Source organism: Myodes glareolus, chromosome 9 (genome assembly GCF_982192425.1).
Source record: "Myodes glareolus chromosome 9, mMyoGla1.1, whole genome shotgun sequence".
Taxonomy (NCBI): domain Eukaryota; kingdom Metazoa; phylum Chordata; class Mammalia; order Rodentia; family Cricetidae; genus Myodes; species Myodes glareolus.
This window is the reverse complement of record NC_142034.1, coordinates 49,595,503-49,619,028: the sequence shown is the minus strand read 5'-3', so window position 1 is coordinate 49,619,028 and position 23,526 is coordinate 49,595,503. Positions and strand designations below refer to the sequence as shown.

General features: G+C 39.2%; 1 protein-coding gene across 1 annotated transcript; it reads right to left on the bottom strand.

Moving 5' to 3' along the window:
- Positions 1-12,302: 12,302 nt before the first annotated feature.
- Positions 12,303-13,244, bottom strand: LOC146892997 (olfactory receptor 1468-like). The gene has a single exon (XM_085694335.1). It carries the CDS (start codon positions 13,242-13,244, stop codon positions 12,303-12,305), a length of 942 nt encoding a protein of 313 aa, XP_085550461.1.
- Between the last annotated feature and the right edge of the window lie 10,282 nt (positions 13,245-23,526).

Genomic DNA, 23,526 nt, shown 5'->3' with positions numbered 1-23,526 from the left:
GATATCAATTTAAGGTTATTTTTGTTATATTTTATGTATTTTCCTATTCTCATTTAAGGTATTGTACTATGCAACTCATTTTTAAATGTATTCTAAAATTTTCATCTTGAAAACTATTTAGGATAATAAAGAATGACAGGTTATTAGGTAGTCATCTAAAACAGTCAAACTTCTATGCATGTTAGGGATATTTTCAAGGTCAAACAGAGATATATTTTAAATCAATAGATGATCTTCAAACACTTCCAGAACCTACAGAATATGGCATTTATAATGTTTTAAAGCTTTTCATTACAATGAAGGACATTTGCTTCTGGAAACACAAATATATTTCAGAAGAAGTATAACAGGCATCAAAAAACCTCCATATGTAGTTTGTTTTCATTTGTAGCAACATTAGCCACTGGACAAAGAACCTGCCCTTGTCTCAACAGCACAGAGAATTCTGTCCAAATTGGGTAAGCAGGACACAAAGAAGGCAACTGTTGATCTTTGCCAAAACAAGATAGGACAGCCCTTCAAAGTTCTTGTTTCTTAGAAAACTCTGTTACATATTCAAGGCCTGTAGGCTGAAGATGAATACTACAACATTGCAGTGAAACCTTGGTGTGATTTTCCAAGCCACCAAATGTCTCTGTCATTTTCTTAGTTTTGAAAGTTGCTTGCCTCTCACTTCCTGTTTAATCAGGTAATATTTTATCCTTCTATGGTCTTTAATGGGGTAAAAACTATATAGTTATAGCTACAGTTTTATTATTACTAATTTCAAAATTAAAGTCACAAAAGAGGTGGAAAATACATAAGGTTAAGAGACATAAAAGCTAAGTTGTTTATATAAGAAAATTCTTTGAAGTCTAAAACAGAAGTTTTCTTTAGGTAATACAATTTAGGACAGAAAGTAAATTATGTGCAAAATTTTGACTCATCAATATGGGAAAGAAAATGGAGTATTTTCTCTGAATTGCACAAATACAGATAGATTTTGTAAATATAATCTTTAACTGATAATTGCTATTATTGTATATAGCCTTACTATGTTACGTTTTAAATCTTTCATTTTTATTTAGACAAAAAGGGAGACATGTTGAGGGATGTTTAAACACTGTGTGAAGACATATTATTGTTACTGGTTTAATAAATGTCTGAATGGCTAATAGCTAGCTAGGATGTATAGGCAAGACTTCCAAGCAGAGAGAGATGAAGTAAGAGGAGAAATCTAGGTCGAAAGAGAGGTTCCACCCAATTCAGAGGAAGCAGAATGGCCAATACAGAGAGGGGTACTTAGCCATATAATAAAATGTAGATTTTAAAGTACGGTTTAGTATATGTTATAACAACTACTTAGGAATAAACCTAAGATAAGACCAAGTGTTCATAATTAATAACATGTCTCTGTGTTGTTATTTGTGAGCTAGCAGCCCAAAGGAAAAAAAATATGTCTACAAGACTCTGTGAGGTTAGCTTACCAACACAGTGTGACCCAGTAAGGTGAATCAGGCTTCATAATGAGACATTGTGAATTCAGCATAGCTGTACAGCATGACCATGTGAGGTTAGCCAGGTTGTACAGTGAGATCCTCTTTGGTCAGCATAGCTATACAATGATACCCTGGAAGATCAACATACCCACACAGTATGACACTGTGTGAACAGCATAGCTACACAATGAGATCATATGATGTCAGTGTGGGCTGAACAATGAGATACCACAGAGGAAATGGAACTTCCACACACCAATGATAGGCCTATAAAATATTGCAGCTACTCTATTGAAAAGATATTTGACAGGTTCTCAAATTTTTGAATATTGTGTTAAAATATGACAGGGAAATTATAAACTTGAACACACACCTAAAACAGTTGTGGGATTCAAGCAAACAGTTTTGCTTTAGCACTCATGCATGCAAAATTTACAATGTTCACAAGACAGAATGAGCAATCAAATAATGATCAGATAAATCAAGAGTATTATACACATTCAATGAGACATTATTGAACAACGGAAATTAATGAAATATTGGTTCATGCTACTGTGTAGAGGTTACCTGGAAACTTTTTATGAAGCTACAGTTACCCTGATACAAAAACCACACAAAAACTCAACGAAGAAAGAGAATTACAGACCAATCTTACTCATGAACATCGACACAAAAATTCTCAATAAAATACTGGCAAACCGAATTCAAAAATACATCAAAAAAAATTATACATTGTGATCAAGTAGGTTTCATCCCAGAGATGCAGGGCTGGTTCAACATACGCAAATCTATCAATATAATCCATCATATAAATAAACTGAAAGAAAAAAACCTATATGATCATTACATTAGATGCTGAAAAAGCATTTGACAAAATTCAACATCCCTTTATGATAAAGGTCTTGGAGAGATTAGGAATACAAGGTTCATACCTAAATATGATAAAAGCAATATACAGCAAGCCGGCAGCTAACATCAAATTAAATGGAGGGAAGCTTAAAGCCATTCCACTAAAATCAGGAACACAACAAGGCTGTCCACCCGCTCCATACCTCTTCAATATAGTGCTTGAAGTTCTAGCAATAGCAATAAGACAACATAAGGAGACCAAGTGGATTTGAATTGGAAAGGAAGAAGTCAAACCTTCGTTATTTGCAGATGATATGATAGTGTACATAAGCAACCCCATAAACTCTACCAAAGAACTCCTACAACTGATAAATACAGCTGAGACAGAGCTAGATGAATCTCTGTGAGTTCAAGGCCATCCTGGGCTACACAAGATCAATGCTGAAACAAATCCAGGTGGTGGTGCCTAACACATTTACTCTCAGTAATAGGGAGCCACACCTTTAATCCCAGCACTAGATGAAATATAAAATGGGAGGAGAGAGAGGCTCAGGCTGCTTACTCTGTGGTTGCCCAGTTTCGGTAGAGGTAAGACTTCTCTGGTGGATTGGCTCCTTTGTTTTTCTGGTTTTGGGGTTTGAAAAAGTTTCTGCACCCTGATAAGTCACTCTGCTGAGGCAAAAATTCAAATCAAACCAAGTTAGAAAAAGCCCACGTTTAATTGATACCAAGGATCCTGGATAACTTTCCAGCCACGCAGAGAGGAGACAGCGAAGAAATACCAGAAAACCATATGTATCTTCTCTAGAAAGCAGTTTAAATACCCTGTGGGAGTGGTCTTGAGCATTTATGGAGAGGCATCATTGTTTGGCAGGCCATCTCGGGGGTGGAGTCTTACTGAGGCAGCCCCCAGGGGAGGAGACTTGGAGTGGAACTTCCACCCAAACATGAGTGAACTCCAATATCTGATTCAGGTTATGTTTTTGTGTGTGTGTGTGTGTGTGTGTGTGTGTGTGTGTGCGCGCTACATTTGGTGCCCAAAGTTTGGGGTACAAATTCATGAAAACACCATTTGCCTGAGGCTTTTTAGCCACCAACACAGGCTGGTGACTGCATTTGGGGCGTCCACCAGAGTTGCTTGTGAGACTCTAGCCCCACTCAGCTAGGCGCTCTCTCTCTCTCTCTCTCTCTCTTCCTGGGATGCAGGGTCTCCCTGACACACTTCTCAGGCTGTTGTCAAACTAAGTAGCTGACTTGAAATCCACTCAGGCTCTTACTGTTCTATGCAGCAGCAATCAACCTCAAATCTTCATCAAAATCATTGGCAGATTTAGTAAAAAAAAGACTTGGGAATTCTTAAAGGGAGGAATTAGTTAAAAAGGGAGGTTTTCCTACACTAAAAATAGGAAAAAAACATTATAATGAAGGGATGTGGGTCTCTGTATGATAGTATGCTAGACAGTTTGAAATGGAACAATTAAATGAGAGAATATGTAATTTAGATGGGATTTATGTAATGTCAGTTGTAAACATAGTCAGCATTATCATTTTTGTCCAATCACTAAAAATATTGTTTAATCTAAGTACTAAGATACAGGCCTTAGAATAATTTAAAAAAAACAGATCACAGAGGGATTCAAATCCAGACAGAAGAATTTAATGGAAAGACAATTTCAGCATTGTATTAGAAGAATAGAGAGGAAGAGCCTAGGGTTCTCAGACAACCAATCTTTTTTTTTTTAAGTAATTTTATTAAATTATAAAAGTTTTCAATTCCGCCCCTCCTCCCACCACCCTCCCACTTCCCCCACTCCCTCTCCTCCTCCCTCTCCACCCCTAAGAGCAGTCAGGGTTTCCTGCCCAGTGGGAAGTTCAAGTTCCTCCCCCCTCCCTCCAGGTCCAGGACTGGATCCGCAAAATCCAGTATATGCAGAAGAAACAAGTCCCAGTGCCATTGTCAATGGCTTTTCAGAAAGACTCCGGGCAAGCCACATTCAGAGAATCTGGCCACATTCAGAGAATCTGGTTGGATTGCGTCCTCGTTCAGTCCCAATCCAACTGGCCTTGGTAAACTCTCATTAGATCCGTCCCCTTGTATCAGTGGGTGATCGCATCCCTCGCAGTCCTTATTTCCTTTTTCATTTTCTTCCTCCTTCTGCTCCTCATTTGGACCTTGGGGGGCTCAGTCCGGTGCTCCAATGTGGGTCTCCGTCTGTATAGCCATCCATCGTCGGATGAAGGTTCTCTCTGATCTTGCCTTCTTTGCTCACATTCTCTTTCCTTCTGCTTCTAGTTTGGACCTAGGGAGTTAAGTCCAGTGTTCCGATGTGGGTCTCTGTCTCTATCTCTATCTCCTTCCATCGCCAGATGAAGGTTCTATGGTGATAAGCAAAATATTCATCAGTATGGTTATGGGCCTAGGCCGTTTCAGGCACCCTCTCTTCTGTCCAGAGAACAATCTGGGGATCTCTCCTTGGACCTGGGATCCCATTTATAATCAAGTCTCCTGTAAACCCTAAAATGACTACCTTAGTTGAAATATATTCTTCCCTGATCCCATATCCATCCTTCCTCCCCCCCATCCCAGTCAGACAACCAATCTTAATATGTCTAGTGTTCTTATAGGAATTGCCAAATTGTAGAGGTTCTGTTATAGCTAACTGAACTTCTGTGCCATTATTAGATTTAAGGAGATTCGAGAAAGCAATAGTCTCATATGGCATGCATTCAACTTCTTTGAAGCAAATGTTAAACTCATAATCAGTTTGTAATAGAATTACGCCTAATGACTGGATAGATTTGGTTAATGTTGTTTTAGGGACTTGTCCACAATTCCAATGGAGTACCTGGTTCAGAGAAGAGTCTAACATTATTGAACAATGGAGTAAAGCTAGAGATAGGAAAATCTCCCAAGATGAAACTCTTGGAGAAGAAGACTACACTACTATAGAAAGGCAGGCTGTGTATTATGAACACACCCTGGATTTATGCTATGCAGCACCTTTGAATCATTGGGACAGAATTTGAGAAATAGGAAAGAAATTGAATCATTTACTAAAGTTATGCAGGACCTAAAAGAATTCTTTACCAATTTCTTACAGAGATTGACTACGGCAGTAAATAGAATGATACCAAATTCAGGTGCTAGACAAATGATAATTGAATCTCTGGCTTTTGAGAATGCCAATCCTCTATGAAAATGATAATAAGGCCATTAAAGTTCAGAACCTTCAGAGAAATGGATTCGAGATACAATTAATATAGAATCTCATGAACATGATGATACATAGATAGGAGAGGTGATTTAGAGAGGTTTGAGAAAAAATTGAAATGTCAAATGTTATAATTGTGGCAAACAAGGTTACTTTAAAAAGGTACTATAGACAGGGTTTTTTTTCTAAGAATAATCCATAAATAATGCCCCTCCTTTCTGGATTATGTGGAAGGTGTGGCAAAATCAGGCATTGAATTAATGAGTGTAGGGCAACAAGGAATATTTGGGGTAAACCTTTGGCATCAGGAAACCCTCTGTGAAGAGGTCTCTGCCCCTCATCACTGAAATATTTTGGACTGATAGATTAAGTGAAAGGGTGGTCATTGTCTTTGGTTCAGTACACAATGAGGACCCCACCAGACTCTAATAGTTTCAACCTAGTGGTAACACAGATATCCCTAAATAAACAAAATAAGTCACAGTACAAAATGGAAAGTCATGAATCTGTGAAAGGTATAGATAAGAACAAAACACATGGTTAAAAGGGGTGAGGGCATGAAAGAGGGAACGGGGGGGAAAGTAACCAGAATATATTATATACATGAATCAAATTTTGTCAGAGAGCTAAATTAATAAAAACAATCTAGAAAAGCATAAAGAAGAGTGGAGGAAATAAGGAAGCAGGGAAGGCAGAAAATTAAAGGATAAAGGGAAGCACAAAATCTGTAGGACTTTCTAGATTGCTATAGAAAAAATGTAAGAAAGAAAAACTTAGGATTCTGAGTTGAACCTTGATTCCATTCATATTGAGATATGAAAGACCAAGGAGTAGGTTGGGAAAAGTTCTGGGGGAAATGAGGTCTGTTTATCTGAAGATAGCCTGGTAAGTCCAGTAGGAGCTAATCAATCAGCACTTGCTGGTAGGTAGTGAAGGTGGTAGGTGTGCCCATGAAGCTAGGATGACAACTGATGCCATGAGAACAATTTTAGGGCTGGAAGTATGTCATTACAAGGGAAACTGTTCAGAAACACATTCCAGGAAGCAGTGATATGGAATATACTGTTAGAAATACAGCCAATAATAGTTAATGTGAGTGAATAGTTGTACCATCGTCAGGAGAACTGGAGACTACAGGGTAACCCGTAAGTATATTTTAAAAGTGAAGGAAGGGTCATTGTTGTAGCTTCTAAATCTAATGGGGAAAAAGTGTGCTAGGTGCCTGAGATTTAGCCATTGTGTAATTCTGTTTGCAGATTCAAGTTTCAGATATGAAGATGAGATTAAGTGATAAAGAACATATTCACAGATAATACGACATACATATATTCACTTTTTCTTGGATTTTAAGGACATTTTATTTTCTCTTAAAGATCCTAGATCCAGGGCAATACAAAAAAGAACCAAACTGTCAGTTCCTAGTTTCTCCTTCTGGGATTGCCCACCCCTCAGAATACCAAAACCTGTTCTATTCTCTGTTCCTGGTAATGTACCTCACCACTGTCCTGAGGAACCTCCTCTTCCTCCTCATTCAACTGTAAACCCATCTCCAAATGCCCATGTATCTTTTCTCAGCAGCTTTTCTTTCCCTGACCCTTACTTTTCCAAATTGTTGCAGAATATGCAGCACCAAATTCCATCCATCCCCTATGCAGGCTGCCTGGCACTAATGCACTTTTTCCTGTTTTTCTAGATCTTGAGAACTTTCACTTTGTGGCCATGGTCTTTGATCACTATGTGGCCATCTGCTTTCCCTTCATTACAGCAGTATCATGAATCCAAAGCTCTGTGTGAGTTTAGTGGTGCTATCATGGATGTTGACCACATTCCATACCATAGTTCACATACTACTCATGACCAGATTGTCATTCTGTAAGGACAATGTGATTCCCTCACTTTTTCTGTGACATGTCTGCTCTGTTAAAACTGTCCTACTCTGACACACATGTTAATGAGTTGGCCATACTTATTATGGGAGACATCATTCTTGTCATTTCATTTGTGCTCCTCATTGTGTCCTATGCAGGAATTGTCTCCTCTATTCTCAAGGTTCCTCTGCTTGAAGTATCTGTAAAGCCTTTTCTACCTGTGGTTCCCACCTGTCTGTGGTATCACTGTTCTATGGGACAGTCATCAGATAACTCTACTCTAAAGGAGACTTTCATGACTATGATGAACACAGTGGTGACTCTTATGTTGAACCTCTTCATCTACAGTCTATGGAACAGAGACATGAAGATGATCCTAGTTAGACTCCTTTGCAATAAGAAAATTCTCCTCTGCCTATAATGACAGCTATTAGGATTTTAAAATAATTTATTCAGTTTATATATTCACACTGATATTTTAGTATTATTGTAGACCCTTTCATCACGTTACAAAATGTTCAAATAAAATATTTCAGGATTGTTCAATATGTAAACTGTCTAGAGCAATAATACTAGAGTAAAGGTTAACTCCATATAACACATACTGCCATGTGCTGTGGGCCGGATGTCACACATCTCACAATCAACACGACACCTGGACAATGTTTGCAGAACTCAGAGGAATCTCTGAGTAGGGTTAGAATATAAATAAAAATGTATGTCTTTATAAACCTTGGTCGATTTATTTTTTTCATTGTTTCCTCTAAGTGATTACATCCAAATCACCATTTCATTCTTCTAAAATTGATCATATTGTGTAACATGAGGGCCTGCCTTGTTATTGGGTTTTATGTCCTGCCTGGTTTCTGTCCTCCCACCAGGTCCCACAGCCATTTAGCCCCAAAGAAATCACACATAGGTCTTTATTGATGATAAACTGATTGGCCCATTGTTTCTTAACTCTTATAAATTATTTTAACCCATTATACTTATCTATGTTAGCCACATGGCTTGGTACCTTTTTCAGCAGGGCAATCCCATCTTCCATCTTCTGAGTTTGGGACAGGACTGCAGAGGGAGCTTCCCTTTTCCCAGAATTCTCCTGTTCTCGTTGACCAGCCTCTACTTCCGGTCTGGTTTGTGAAGATTTGGAGACTGTGATATAAAATGCAGGGATCGTGCCACCCGCCCCAGGGGAGGTGTTGAGTACTGCCTTGGAATCTAAGAGAAGTTCCATGGAATGCTATGGGACATTTCAGAGTGACAAGTCCTCTGGCTTTTGCTTCTAAGGAGCAAGTGTCACATACCCTGTGGTTTGCGGAAGTGGCTGGCTTGAGGCTGCAGTCTCAGCTTGAAGCAGTTGTTCTGCTCACTGAAGGAAGTCTTAGAATAGATTGGGACAGTGAGATAATGTCTCTGGAGACCCTTGTTTAAAATAGTCTAGGATGTCTTGCAAGCCCCCAGACCACCCTTGCTATGTTAAGCTGCTTTGTGTGCATAATCTAAATAAGTCCTTGGTTAACTCATGATCTATAGTTCCTCTTTTAGATAAAACTGTTAAGTGAAGCAATTGTTTCCAAAGCATATAAAAGGATTACTCAATAAATACACAGCATGCAGTTGCAAGTGCTGTTTTCGCTCTGCATCCCCTGTGTCCTGGTTTATTCCCTACCCTTACTCAGGGACCTCCGACACACTAGACGTCACACTGGTTGTCCTGCCTTAACTTCCTGCCTGGCTACTGGCCAATAAGCGTTTATATAAAACATAATTGACAGAGTATAGACAATTGTCCTGCACCAATATTGCTGAGGTTCAGATTTCCCCTTACCTCACTTTTACTTTCTGCTTGTAGATATATTTATTGATGCTTTGTGACAAACAAGGAATGTTTCTCTTCATTATTCTATTATTGGAAAGGAAGAATTCAAACTTTTGCTATTTACAGGCGATGTGATAGTATACATAAGAGACCCCAAAAACTCTATCAGGGAACTCCTACAACTGATAAATACCTTCAGTAATGTGCCAGGATACAAGATCAACTCAAAAAAAAGTAACCTTTCAATATACAAATGATAAAGAAAGTGAGAAAGAAATCAGAGAAACCTCATCCTTCATAATAGCCACAAATAACATAAAATGTTTTGGAGTGACACTAACCAAAGAAGTGAAAGAACTGTTCAACAAGAACTTTAAATCCTTGAAGAAAGAAATTGAAGAGGATACCAGAAAATGGAAAGATCTCTCATGCTCTTAGATAGGTAGGATCAACATAATAAAAATGGCAATCCTACACAAAGCAATCTGCAGACTCAGTGCAATCCCGATCAAAATCTCAACATAATTCTTCCCAGACCTTGAAAGAACAATAGTCAAAATTTTTTTAAAAATATTCTTTTTAGAGCAAGCCAAGTTAGAAGACAATTTGATATGCTAATACATTTAGAAAAAGATTGTGACTCATGAGAACAATTGATGTAAGAGACATAAGTCAAAGAAATAAGATCTTCAGAGAAAAACTTGTATAATGAAAATGTTAAGACAATTAAAAAAGAAAGATGAAAGACTTCCAAAGCTCATGGATTGGTAGGATTAATGTTACAAACATGGCTATCTTATCAAAAATTCCTTTTAACTAATTCCTCCCTTTGGTAATCCCCGATTGTCTTGTGAAATCTACTAATAATATTGATGAAGATGTGAGGCTGATTGATTCTGTGTAGAACAGCTACCTAGTTTGGTAGTTTGGTAGCTGTCTTAGAAGGGGATTCAGGGAAAGCCTTCAACCCACAGAGGAGAGAGAGAGAGAGAGAGAGAGAGAGAGAGAGAGAGAGAGAGAGAGAGAGAGCCTAGTGGGGTGGGGCTGGGGCCATACATGCAGCTCCAGTGGGAGCCCTATATGCAGCCTTGCATGTGTTGGTGGCTAAAGAGACTCAGGCAAACAGCTTTTTGTGAATTCATACCCCAGACATTGGGTGCCAAATGTAGCATGAGTAATAAAAACCCAAAGACAGAAATGGAGGTTCAATCCAAAAACCAGAAAACCAAAGCAGCCAAGCCACTAGAGAAGTCTTACCTCTACCAAGGCTGGGTGACTGCAAAACTAAGCAGTTAAGCCTCTCTCTTCTCCAATTTTATATTCCGTCTAGTACTAGGATTAAAAGTATGAGCCACCACAACCTGGATTTTTCTGCATTGATGTTGTGTATCACAGGGTAACCTTGAACTCACAGAGATCCATTTGACTCTATCTCCAAAATCTTGGGATTAAAGGTATGTGTCAACATTGCCTGACCTCCAGTGGCTTTAGCTTTGCATCTTGTCTTCAGGCAAGATTTATTTGTCAAAATATAAGTAATATACCACCAAAAATATATAGACTCAATGCAACATGCGTAAAATTCAAATGCAAATCTTCACAAAAATTGAAAACATAATAAATTTCATAAAGAAATGCAAAAGTTAAGATGATTCCAAACAACAAAGGAAAGCTGAAGGTATCACCATCATGACGTCAAGTTATACTCTAAAGATATAGTAGTAAAAACAATACAGTACTTGCATAACAACATATAAGTTGATTAATGAAATAGAATTGAGGACATACACTTGTACAGACACCTGATCTTTTATGAAGAGGCCAATAATACACTTTGGGGAAAAGAGAGCATCATCAACAAATTGTACTGGTCAAACTGGATAGCTACATGTAGAAGAATGAAACTAGACCCTTATCTCAACCTGCATAAACTCTATTACAAATGGTTCAAGTACCTCAATGTAAGAACAAAATATGAAACAGATGAGTAGTATCTTTAAAAATAGAACTAGTACCAGCCTTTAAGTGACTCCCATGATCCTAGGAAAACAAAATGTAGGGTCTATGACTATTAGTTAATTCTAGGCAAAAGCAGAACTGTACAAATGACGCTGTAATTTTTAAAAATGTCAAGAAGCTTCATGAATTTATCTGGAAGTAGAGGAATTGTAAGAGTTACAGGATGTGGAGTTCTCCAAGGAAACAGCATCTTCTAGACAAAATATGACTGATATACATATGAACTTAGAGTCTGTGGCAGCATGCACAATACCCACACAAGTTCAAACCAGACAAAATCACAGTACAAAAAAAGGGACAGTGGACAGCCATTGGTGACTACAGTTTCAAGAGATTGGCCACTTTCTTTCATCCAATGGCCACTGCATACACAGTGCACAGACAAAACACCTATATGCACAATAAAATAATAAAGATTAAAAAATTAAGAATGAATAAAAGTCAATATTTGTTCAGTAATAACACATAGGACACATTAGGAGATTGTGAGGTTGAGATACTGAGTGTTTTCATGGACTTAGTATTTTGGATGGCAATTTAAAAACGAGATCACAATTAAAGCAGAACTCAGATCAACTGATAAAATTCTAGGGTGACTTAAGATGTAAGGAATGGAGGTCACTAAAGTAGCAGCTCTAATATATGCCTCTTCAGGATCACTCAAGAAACTTAAAATGGAAGAATATTCATGTTCAAAAAAACAGTTTCTGTCTTCAGTTTCACACACAGATATCTCCTCTTCCACATGCTCATCTGTTTTTTTTTTTCATAAATGGAAGTCAGGTTTCTTCTACTTTGAAATAAGGCAATAATATTACCAGTGGGTGATCAGTTTTAAACATTAAACACTTTATTTTGAGATAGCTTTTTTGTTGGTTAAAATGATTAAATTATTGATTTTAATAATAAATGATAAATGAGTGAGTATATTATACTGAAAATATTGTGCATTTGACAGAATGTTGGATGGCAATGAGGAAATCTGGAATAGTATCTCCACATTAGTACAGTCTACTTATTGGGTACAGTTTTCTAAAATTGTCAAATGCAGCTATCAAATACATAAGGGAATTTTCTTGTCACAAAGAACTCTTGTCAATGCGCCCTTTATGTCTCTGTTCCTCAGGCTATAAATGAACGGATTCAGCATGGGAGTCACCACTGTGTACATCATGGCCATGACTGTCTCCTTCACAGTGGAATTATTTCCTGAAGGACATAAGTAGAGACCAATAATTGCCCCATAGAACAGTGAGACCACAGACAGGTGGGAGCCACAGGTGGAGAAGACCTTGCGAATGCCTTGAACAGAAACTTTAAGAATGGAGGAGACAATCTGTGCATATGACACAATGATTAGCAGAAATGGAATGACAATAACAAGTCCTCCCATGATAAATATCACCAACTCATTAACATGTGTGTCAGAGCAAGACAGTTTTAGCAGAGGAGATATGTCACAGAAATAGTGGGGGATCACATTGTCCTCACAGAAAGATAATCTGGCCACAAGCAGGGTGTGCAGCATTGCATGGAATGTGGTCAGAACCCAGGACAGCACCACCAGACCCACACAGATCTTGGGGCTCATGATGCTGGTGTAATGAAGGGGAAAGCAGATGGCCACATAGCGGTCATAGGCCATGACCACTAAGAGGAAACTCTCAAAGTCTGCAAAATACAAGTAAAAGTACAGTTGTGCCAGGCAACCTGCGTAGGAAATGGATGGAACTTGGCTCAGCATGCTTTGTAGCAATTTGGGCAATGTGACAGAGGAAAAGCAGAGGTCAGAGAAGGACAAGTTGCTGAGAAACAAGTACATGGGTGTGTGGAGATGGGAGTCCAGTAGAATGAGGATGATGATGATGAGGTTCCCTAGGACGGTGGTGAGGTACATGGCCAGGAACAAGGCATAGAACAGGTGCTGGTGCTCTGGGGGGATGGGCAGACCCAGGAGGAGGAATTGGGAGATGACAGTTTTGTTCCCTTCTGTCATATTCTTTCTCCTGTATTGTTAAGTAAAAATGACATAGATCCTTAGGAATACAAAAAAATAAGTAGATTTCTAGGATCTTTTTATATTATTTACTTTGAAACAATTATTCTCATAACCATAATTATAAACTTATAATATCTGTAAACCCTGATACCCTGATAGTATTTTTTTTTTAAAAAAAAAGCCTCCTTGTATGTTTCAGTATTTTATCATTTTCTATCATTTCGTAACAGGTTCAGCTAGGAACTTCTGTGACACAAAACATATCTGTTTTTCCCTTACCTGTCTGAATGACCTTCCTAGGCAGATGAAGTTGGTTCCTTCTCTTGGTATCTCTGACATACTGTTGTTTCTCAGGATTCTGAAACTTTATTTTTAATAATTTTGTGTGTGTGTGTGTGTGTGTGTGTGTGTCCCAGTGACTTAAATTGATATCTGAAACTCAGCTGTAAAATCTTTGTCACCTTCAGAACTCCAATTTGTCGCTTAGTTCCTTGGATATGTCACAGGCAATGTCAAGTACATCAGCTCCAAATGAAACCCATGATACCACTTTGCTCTTTCTCAACTCGCCCATATTCTGCTCTCAGTCCTGTAAAAGGGACACTGGGTACTCAGTTCTGCAAAGGTGACAGTGGAGAACTGATAAATCCAATGTCTGAAATGCCTCAATAGAATAAGAAATGTGTCAATTTTATTTCTCTTCCTAGCAGTGTCAATCTAGTAAGTCCTGTAGCTCCTCTTTATCCTTCTTCCTCATCCATTCATCACCGCAATACCCCACTCCTAGACCAGGCTGGCAACTAGATGTTGCCAAGAATGTGTTTACAAGATTACCAATGTGTAAGTCGTTAAACTTTGAGTAATTTAATTTGATGAATCTCAGGAAATCAATTAAAGGACTTAACATCCTTAACATTTCTTTTGTTCAAGCCAACATTCAATAATATCCAAAGCTCTTATCATGTTCACAAACGATGCTTTATTCCCTAAACTGTGGCCCATCTGTGTGCTGCTGCCATTATGACTTAAAAGTCATATTTTCTTGTCTCCAGCATTTTTGCACTTGCTGTTTCACTTACCTATAATTTCCTCCCCTCTTTAGCCCCTTCACCTATGTTTTTCCCACTTATGTTTCATAGATATTATATGAAACTTGCTAATCAAAATTTCCCACACAAGATTGAGACCTGTTGCATGCTCTCACGTTATTCTATGCTCCTCTCACATGGTTCAATAGTCCTGATCACTGATTCATGTAGGTTCCTCACAAGAATGTGTACTACCTGCAGGAGAGTCTATGTCCTCCTTCATCTTGCAGCAGGGCCAGCCCATGGCATAGTACTTGTGTGTGACCAATGATTATAAATGTTTGTTGGTTGTTTTTCACTCGGAGACAGACTCCTTAAATATTAAAGGCTACAAGCCTCTACTAAATTAGAGACAATATCCATACTAAATCTTGTGGTGACACATGCCTTTAACTCTAGTATTCTGGAGGCAGGAGCAGGCAGATCTTTCTGAGTTTGAGAATAGTCTGGTCAACACAGAGTCCCTGACCAGTCAAATTAACACAATGAGATCTTATCTCAAAATATATCTCATTCATAACCAACAGATTTGATAACTTAGCAGTAATTTTGACACTTGTCAATGTGACTCATGCCATTTTATATTTATAAAAATTATAGGGATAGATCAGATGTGTTTCTCTGTTCCATAATGCTGATGACTCAAAATGAAATTCTTAAGTTTCATTCTACAAGTATTCATTCCAGGACTAACTTATGTGTTGTTTGGACTAGACTCTGACAATTATTTTGATGAATTCAAATCCTAATGTTGATAATAATGTAGTTTTCAATGACATTAGCCTTGTGAAGTAAAGAAAAATATCCCCTGCAATGTGATGAGCCTCCCACAGTCAGTTGAAAGTAAGAGAATGAGTGTAGTAGCCTGAGTAAGAACTCTGAGTCCCATTGCCTTGTGCTCAGGTGTGGAATCTCTACCCAGAATACGATTTGTCTGCTAATTGACCTTGAAGACAGACATTTATCAGTTCTCAGTATCATATGGGCTCAAAACAACTTATCCAGACCAAGAAACACACACACACACACACACATTTACTTCTTGACAGCACCAACAAACTCTACTATATTTTGAAGCTGACAAATAAAGCAGAGAAAGAACATTAAAATATGTTAGAAGCCTTGTCTCTAGGTGCTATCACTAAGCCAACTGCTCACGTCTTCACCCTGCAGATGGTATTTAATGAAGCTGAGTTCACCAATTATACATGTTGACATTGCATGGTGACACCATAGAGAGAAGAAATATGTAGAGAAAAATCTTGCTTCAGTATATAAGATTTCATGTCATGATTAATATATATGGGTAGACTAGTCTCTGGTACTGAATTTTGGTGAAATACTAATTCTAATGGTGCCACAAATAGGGTTTTCAATGTCATGAATATTTAGAATGGCAGACTTGAGGTAAAATAAAAGTATTTTTTAAAATTCTACTTCCCTTGTAAATGAGGGTGACTCATGTAGCATAAAAATATATGTGGAGGTCAAATCAGAGACCTTACCTGCAGATGCTGTCCCAAGTGACCCAGAGAGCTTCATATCTTCTTCAGCCATTAAATCAGTAATTCTCAACCAGGATAGCACATAGGAACCCTCTAGAATATGGTGTAATTCACATTAAATATGAATCACCTAGAAATATGTGAAAACGTGGATTGTGGTTCTGCAGCTCAGATTCTACATAATAAATTAAACAGCAGGTTCAATACCTGAGTGTTGGAAGAGGCAACACTTACATTATTATGAAAAATACACATTGGTGAGTCCTATCAGGTAAATTTAAATAATCTTTAATGGGAGGCCTGCTTAATGTTTATTAAAGTGACACAGCTAAGTTAAAAAAATGTCTCTATCATCACAGGGCTATTACGTTGATGGAGTATAATTTTAGGAGAATAATTACAGAGTTATTAATAAGTGGAACCACAGGGTAAATAAATATTACAAATGACCACCATTAATTCAAGTATTATGGTGTGGCAAAGTCTCTGAAGATGAGAGAGACAAAGAAGGATAATATTATTTCTGAAAAAATTCTTACAGAGAATCATACATTGTAGAATATTAAAACTTGTGTTGGAAGGATAGTAAAACATCAGCCCATTTACACAACTTTCAACTCAACCAGAATATCTGTGAGTAATGTACAATCCCTAATAAAATATCATGCTCTCTTTATTCACTATGCTCACAGAAAATAATACTCTCTAGTCGGCATCTAGATCTGCATCACCCCTTTTCCTATCTCTCCTTACAGTTATCTCTGGGCTTAAGATGCTCTGTATCCCTGAGGAAACCCAAATGAACAATTTTGCTGCAATGATAAGAGATTTGCGAACTTTGCATAAGGAGTAATTATAGAGAAGTCTCTCTTTCTTAAAGAGATAATAAATTGTGTACATGAAACAAAAATATTTCAACAATTACAAAGTCTTCAGGGGAAAGAGATAAATAATTTAGCATATCTGAAAACCTGTGCTGCATAACATCATCCAACCAATATCCTCAGTCTAGAAATGTAAGGAAACAGCTCATCCTTACCTGCAGTGAACAGGACAATGCCCAAGCCCCCATATAAGATATTGCTCTCCTTTATTCACTATAGACACAGGTTGTAAAAAGTCACATAGTCATCCCCAAGTCTTCACCTCTGCTTCTCTCATATCCCTGTATAGTCATCCCTGAGCCTAAGAGGCTCTACATCCCAGAGGAGTCCAGTAACTCATTATAGACAGTAATTACCAAGGACCTCTGTAGGACCAGTTTTCCCAGAGTCCTTCGGTGGTGACTGATTATCAGTACCAATCATACTTTACTATACTTAAGGGATGGTGGACTTGGAGATAAACCCATAAATGGGTGTTTATTGTTTACTTGTTTAAGTGGTTAAAGCCTATTTTTTGTGGAGTGGGGAGGGATGTTTGAGAAGAAGAGTTTGAAAAATCCCTAGAAGTAATTAGAGACCACATTGATTGATAGAATGTACATTGCAGATCATGATTTACTAAGGAAGTCACTGTGCCATTCAAAGACACACAGTTCGGAAACATTCCCAGTTTTATGTAGTGTGTTATGTTAGTATAACTTTGCCTCCTATAAACACAACAACAATAAAGAAGAGGTCATGAACTTGAGAGGGAAATGGAGAAAGTGGGAGAAGTTGTGCAGGGAGAAGAAAGGCTAGAAGTGATATAAATACAGTATTAGTGCATAAAATTAAGCAAAATATTTTAATTAAAATAATGAAAATAAATCTTTAAAAACCCAAAGTACGCAAAAGTGACTAAAATAAATATTGTGTGCTTTCTCTTATTTGTGAATCTTACATTTAATTTTTTATTTTATTAATTTTAGCTATGTGTGTGTGTCTCTGTGTGCCCAAAGGTCAGAGGCAACATATATCCCTGTAGCTGGAGGTACAGGCATTTTGAACAACTTTGTGTTGATACTTGGGCAAAAACTCAGGCCCTCTCTAAAACAGTATGTGTTATTCCTTTTGGTCTCTGGTCCCTTTAAGGGGCAAGCCACGCCCACTCCCAGTCACTTCTGACCTCTCGTCACCATCTTAACTCTCTTTCTCTCTCTCTCAGCATGTACACACATGTTTTTCCATCTCTCTCTCTCTCTTTTTCTCTGTTTTTGTCTTTCTTTCTCTCCCTCTTCTTCTCCCTCTCTTTTTCTTTCTCTGCCCCCTCCCCTTTTTCCTCCATAACCCAGAATAAATATTTTAATCTCATTTTACATGTCCATGTCTCTGTCTCCTGCCTGCCTGCCCACAGCCAGCTCTGCCGCTTGCTGCGGAGAATCTGTACTGCTCTGGCAGCCACCTCTGCCTGGTTTGTGGCTACTCTGCGAGCCCATTGCCAGGGGATCTTGGGCAGGCCACTCAGGGTCATGCCAGCATTTTTTAAGGATTATTATTTGGTGCCATGGACTCAACAGATTCACCCACCCTGGGACCGGGGTCCTGGCTTCAGGCTCCATCCGGGACTGTGAGCTCCAACTTCTGGGTCAGAATCGGGACCGAGGACCTTCTCGACAACGACCCATGTGTTCCATCTGTCTGGGCATGGCTCCTACGAACAGCACCGGCTTCTAATAGTGAGTTTCCCCATTTCGGCCAGCTTAACTGCCCCTTTTGACTCGGGAGGGCAAATTGATGGCTGAGCTCATGGCAACCCCAATATTTCTAGGGTCGGGGGGACTTCCCCCAACCGTGGGCCTTCAGGGCCTGGGGTCCCTTCGTTGGCATTCAATTACAGCTTGTATCCTCTGTTAAGCCCATGCCTGGGACAGCTTGGCTGGGGTCAGCCCCCAGCACTCCCACACCAGGGGGCCCGGGGTCCCCAGTTCTTACTCTTTCTCTTTATTTTCATTCCTTTCCTTCCTTCTTTATGCTCTCACCGTTGGCTGCTACAGTGCAGCCCACGGCCTCTGCTTTCTGAGCAATTTTCCCAGAACCAGCTAGGCCCATAGCATCCCACATGTGGACCGTGGATGCCTGGCCACATTGTCCTGGATGTTCAATCCATTTGCATCTTGCCTAAAAGGGGAGCCATTCTCGCTGTAGGCTTGAGGTGCCACGGAAAAGAAAGCCGTCCCAGCCTAAATATGCCGTCCTTAAAATCCTCCACACTTATCTGTCTTTAAATTGTCTGTTTGTGTGGGTTTTCATGATTCAGGCTCTGGATAATAACCGCCCATGGCAGGCGGCCCCCAGCTTTTAAAATTCCTGCTGGCTTTTCCATTCAAGTCGTGGCATGGTGCAGTTTTTCTGGTTCCAGGCTTGTGGTATGGCATGGCGGCTTAACAACAGGGCAGATCACACCTTTAGGTCCCTCTCATTAAGCTTAAAATCCTTACAGCTTAAAAATTGTAACTTTTTCTCCACAACACGTGGTCACCGCCATGTTCACTGGGGGCAGGTGACTTTATTGCTAATTGACTGATAGCCAGGTCATGTGACCAAGCTCTCCCATTCTTATGTATGCCTTGCCTTTCCCCCCTCCCACGTGTTCACTGATATCCTCTCGTTAACTCTGATTACAGGTGTTTTGCATAGTGACGTGCTTTTGATAGGGCCCATCAAAAGCATGCACATTGCCTAATTCCTGTTCATTCTTTCTATGTATAATAATTGTTCATTACATCTCATTTCAGACTACAAAATCATAAGTCTCATATTTTAAACTAGTATGTACTTTTAACTCTCTTATATTTAATATTAAGCTGTTCTCTACCATTGTCAGTTCTGCCACTAATCTTATATTACAAACAGTTTTTTTTCTTTCTTTCTGTCTTTTTACGAGTGTGGATCTTACCTGTTAAGAGCCAGTACAGTCAAGCTCAGACCCAACCTTCCAGACGGACTCTATACTGCAGCTATATTTAATAAACAGCCTCAACTGTTCAGAGATCTGGGGAATATGATATTTAAATATTTAATTATTAAAAAAAACTTTTCATAACAAAAAGAGACAGGTTGGCTCCTAGCAGCAGCACTCTGTTTCCTCCAAGAAGACAGAAGACAAATGGGCACAGAACAACATCCATCTGCAGTTGCAGAGCAGCATCCATCTGCAGTTCACTTAGACTGCCAAACGCTGACCATTGGGCAAAACCTGCCTTTCAGCTAAACTAAAGACCTCCAGATGTGGACAAAATCACTGGAATTGACAGCCTAGCTACTCTGGTCAAGGTAGGCCTGTCTTCCTACAGATTTCTTAGCCCACAGTGTCTTCTGGAGCCTGACAGACCCTGCGCTGAACAGCAAAGGTCAAGTGCAACCTTCAGCAACCATGGAGGACCCAAAAGAGTAGCTCTGGGTGCCAACCAAGTAAGTTCTCTGTCATTTTTTAATCAGTAACTCAAGTAAAATCTTATCCTTCTCAAAGATCTCTGACAGTTTGATAGCTGAGAGGTTTTGTCAGGCTGCCTCACCAAATAACAAATACTTTTTATTATACAAAAATATGTCACAGTCATTATACAATGTATATGTCTAAAACTTCAGTTTTTAAAAACTCAAAGAGTTCTCATGAGTTCCAGGGAGCCGAATTAAAGAACCCACCTTAAACAGGTCAGATACATCCCCCTCAATTCCCTGGTCCTAATTTTTTTTTTCTTAATTTAACTTTGTCCTCTGTTCTGCCAATACCCTAACCAGGTACAAGGAACACCAGATATTTCCATGCCACAGACACCTGTCGGGGAGCAGAGACCAACTATGCCAGGATGTGACCAGCACCCAGCCTTCTCTCAGCCCCCCCCCCAAAGACGACGCCCAAAAATCAGCCGGAAGCAGTCTTGAGAATTCGCCGCCCCAATACCTTCAAACTGTGTGTCTAATCTCCTGCTTTTTATTATAAAAAGGATCCAGGAATATTATTCCTTTTGGTCTCTGTTCCCTTTAAGGGGCAGGCCACGCCCACTCCCAGTCACTTCTGACCTCTCCTCACCATCTTAACTCCCTTTCTCTCTCTCTCTTGGCATGTGCACACGTGTTTTCCCATCTCTTTCTCTCTGTTTCTTTCTTTCTCTTTTAAGTAATAAACGTTCAGCTTTATGTTCAGTCTTATGTCTATTTACTATGTCCTGTAAGCCTTTTATCCGCCGCCTGCTCACCTGCCCGCTTGGATGACTCTCCCAGCTTCATGGCAGGACCAGCCTGCCAGGGATGAGCCACCGCTCTGCCGCTCGACGCAGGGAATCTGCACCACTCTGGCAGCCTCTGCCTGGCTCACGGCTGCTCTGCGAGCCCACTGCCCGGGGATCTTGGGTAGGTTGCTTGGGGGGTATGCCAGCATTTTTTTAAGGAATATTAGTATGTGTTCTTAGTGCTAAAACATCTCTCTAGGCCTGCTTTTAGATTATCTGTCTATCTGTCTGTCTGTCTATCTCTTTGTCTGCCTGCATAGATATAGATATATAGATAGATAGATATGACCCTAACTTTGAAACTACAATAGAAAAGTAAATAAAATGCTTCAAGTTATAAATAAGCACAAGCTAGGACATTCTGAAATATTTCTGTAACACAGGAAATAATTTCAAGAACTAAGCTTCTTTACAACCTGCAGGGTCAACATGTAGTCTACAGAATTTGGAAGCCATTTTGAGCTCCATTTCAAGCATACAATGTATATCTAGGATATATAAATAACTGAAAGTAACTGACCATCACAAACATCAAATAATCTAATCGGTAACTGGCTAATGAATTTATATTCTATTTTAAACAGAAGAAACATACAGTTGAGAAAAAAACAAAAGATGTTTTTCTGAATCTGGGCCAAGTTCTTCAGAATGTTTTAAACTTTGTGCATTTTCCTACAAGTTACATGATTTTATTTTTCTTTTTTTTAACTTAACTTTCTTTTTATTTATTCTTTGTGTCTTTCACATCATTCATCTCAATCTCACTCATTTCCCATTCCTGACTATCCACCTTCTGCCACTTCAGCCCACCCCCAACAAAATTTAAGAGAAAATGAAAACAGGAAAAAAATCTAATTATGTCAGCTAGAGTGTGACAGACAGAGTCATGTAGTAAAGTCTCTTGTCCATATATATTTACTTGCAAGTGTTCATTGCCAAGACTCATTGGTCTAGTTTAAGACCTCTGGTTTCTGCTACACTAGAAATGCTGGGCCCTCACTGTGACTCCTACTGGCTATTCTGTTGTTGCCCTCTGTTATGGAAGTCATGCAATTTTTGGTCTGCAGGACTGTTCCTTTCATGTGCTCCTGTAGATCATACAGATGGGGTGAATATTGGGGTGGGCCAACCGATCCTAACCCCGGTTCTGGGTCTGGGTAGTTGCAGGGTTGGTCAGCCCAGCAGTCAGCTCTCCCTTTTTCTCAACATCAGGGTGAGCTCTCCTATATTGCCTTGGCGAGTTCACTTTTGCAGCAATGAACAAGGGGCAGGATTTGTTCTTCTGCTTTCATGTCCTCAGGGTCAGTTCACCCACCATCAAGGCCAGCTGTACTATGTTGCCCAGGTGTGGCATAGGGACCACTCTCCTGAGGACTGCAGCAGATAAGGTGCAGGGCTGAATTTCTAGCTCTTCTGACCTCAAGGCCAGTTCTCCCACCTGCCTCACGCATTGAAGAGGGAAGAGGGCATTTCTCATCCTCCCATTCTGCCACATGACAGGTGAGTAATGCAGACAGCTTTTTCATGCTCACAATATTGGGGTCAGCTTGCCCATGCATCTGCCAACAGGTTTGATTCTATTGTACTGCCCAGGTGAGGTGCAGGTTTTGCTTTTCTAAGTGTTGCAGCTGGTGGCAGGAAGGAGTTCTCCCACCCTTCTGACTTCAGAGTCACTATCCCACTTGCCGGAGGCATTGATAAGCAGGGGAAGGGCATCTCTCTCCTGCCTGTGCTCCACATATCAGATGAGTAATGGAGATGGCTCTCCCATGCTAGTAATATTTCATTTTGCATAACAGCTGAAAAAATATTTTATTATGTAAGTGTACCACATTTTCATAATTCACTTATTAGTTGATGAACATCTAGCACAGTAGTTCTCAACCTGTGGGTTGTGACCCCTCTGTAGTATCAAACGACCCTTTCTCAGAGGTTGCATATGAATATTCTATATATCAGATATTTACATTATGAATCATAATAGTAGCAAAATTGCAATAATGAAGTAACCATGAAAATAAATTTATGGTTGGAATAACAACACAAGGAACTGTATTAAAGTGTGGCAGCATTAGGAAAGTTGAGAAGCACTGCTCTAGGATTTGTCTATTTCCTAACTTTGTGAATAGAACAACAATGAACATAGATGACCTGTTACCTCTGTGGTAGGCTATAGAGTCCTTTAGCAATATGGCCAGGAAATATTCAAATGGGCAATATCTAATTATTTTTTATTGTTTTATTATTATTATTATTATTATGTCATATTATCTTTTACATTTGTAATTAAAATATAACCATAGCACTTCCCCTTCTTCTTTTTTTTCTAATCTATTGCATGTCTCCTCTTTCAAACCAATAGCCTTTCCTCCTTTGTTATGGTTACATTATCTATCTATCTATCTATCTATCGATCGATCGATCGATCTATCGATCTATCTATCTACCTACCTACCTAAAATTATAAAAATACAACTTACTGAGCCTATATTTGTTGTTTGTGTGGATGTGGTTTCAGGGCTCACCACTTT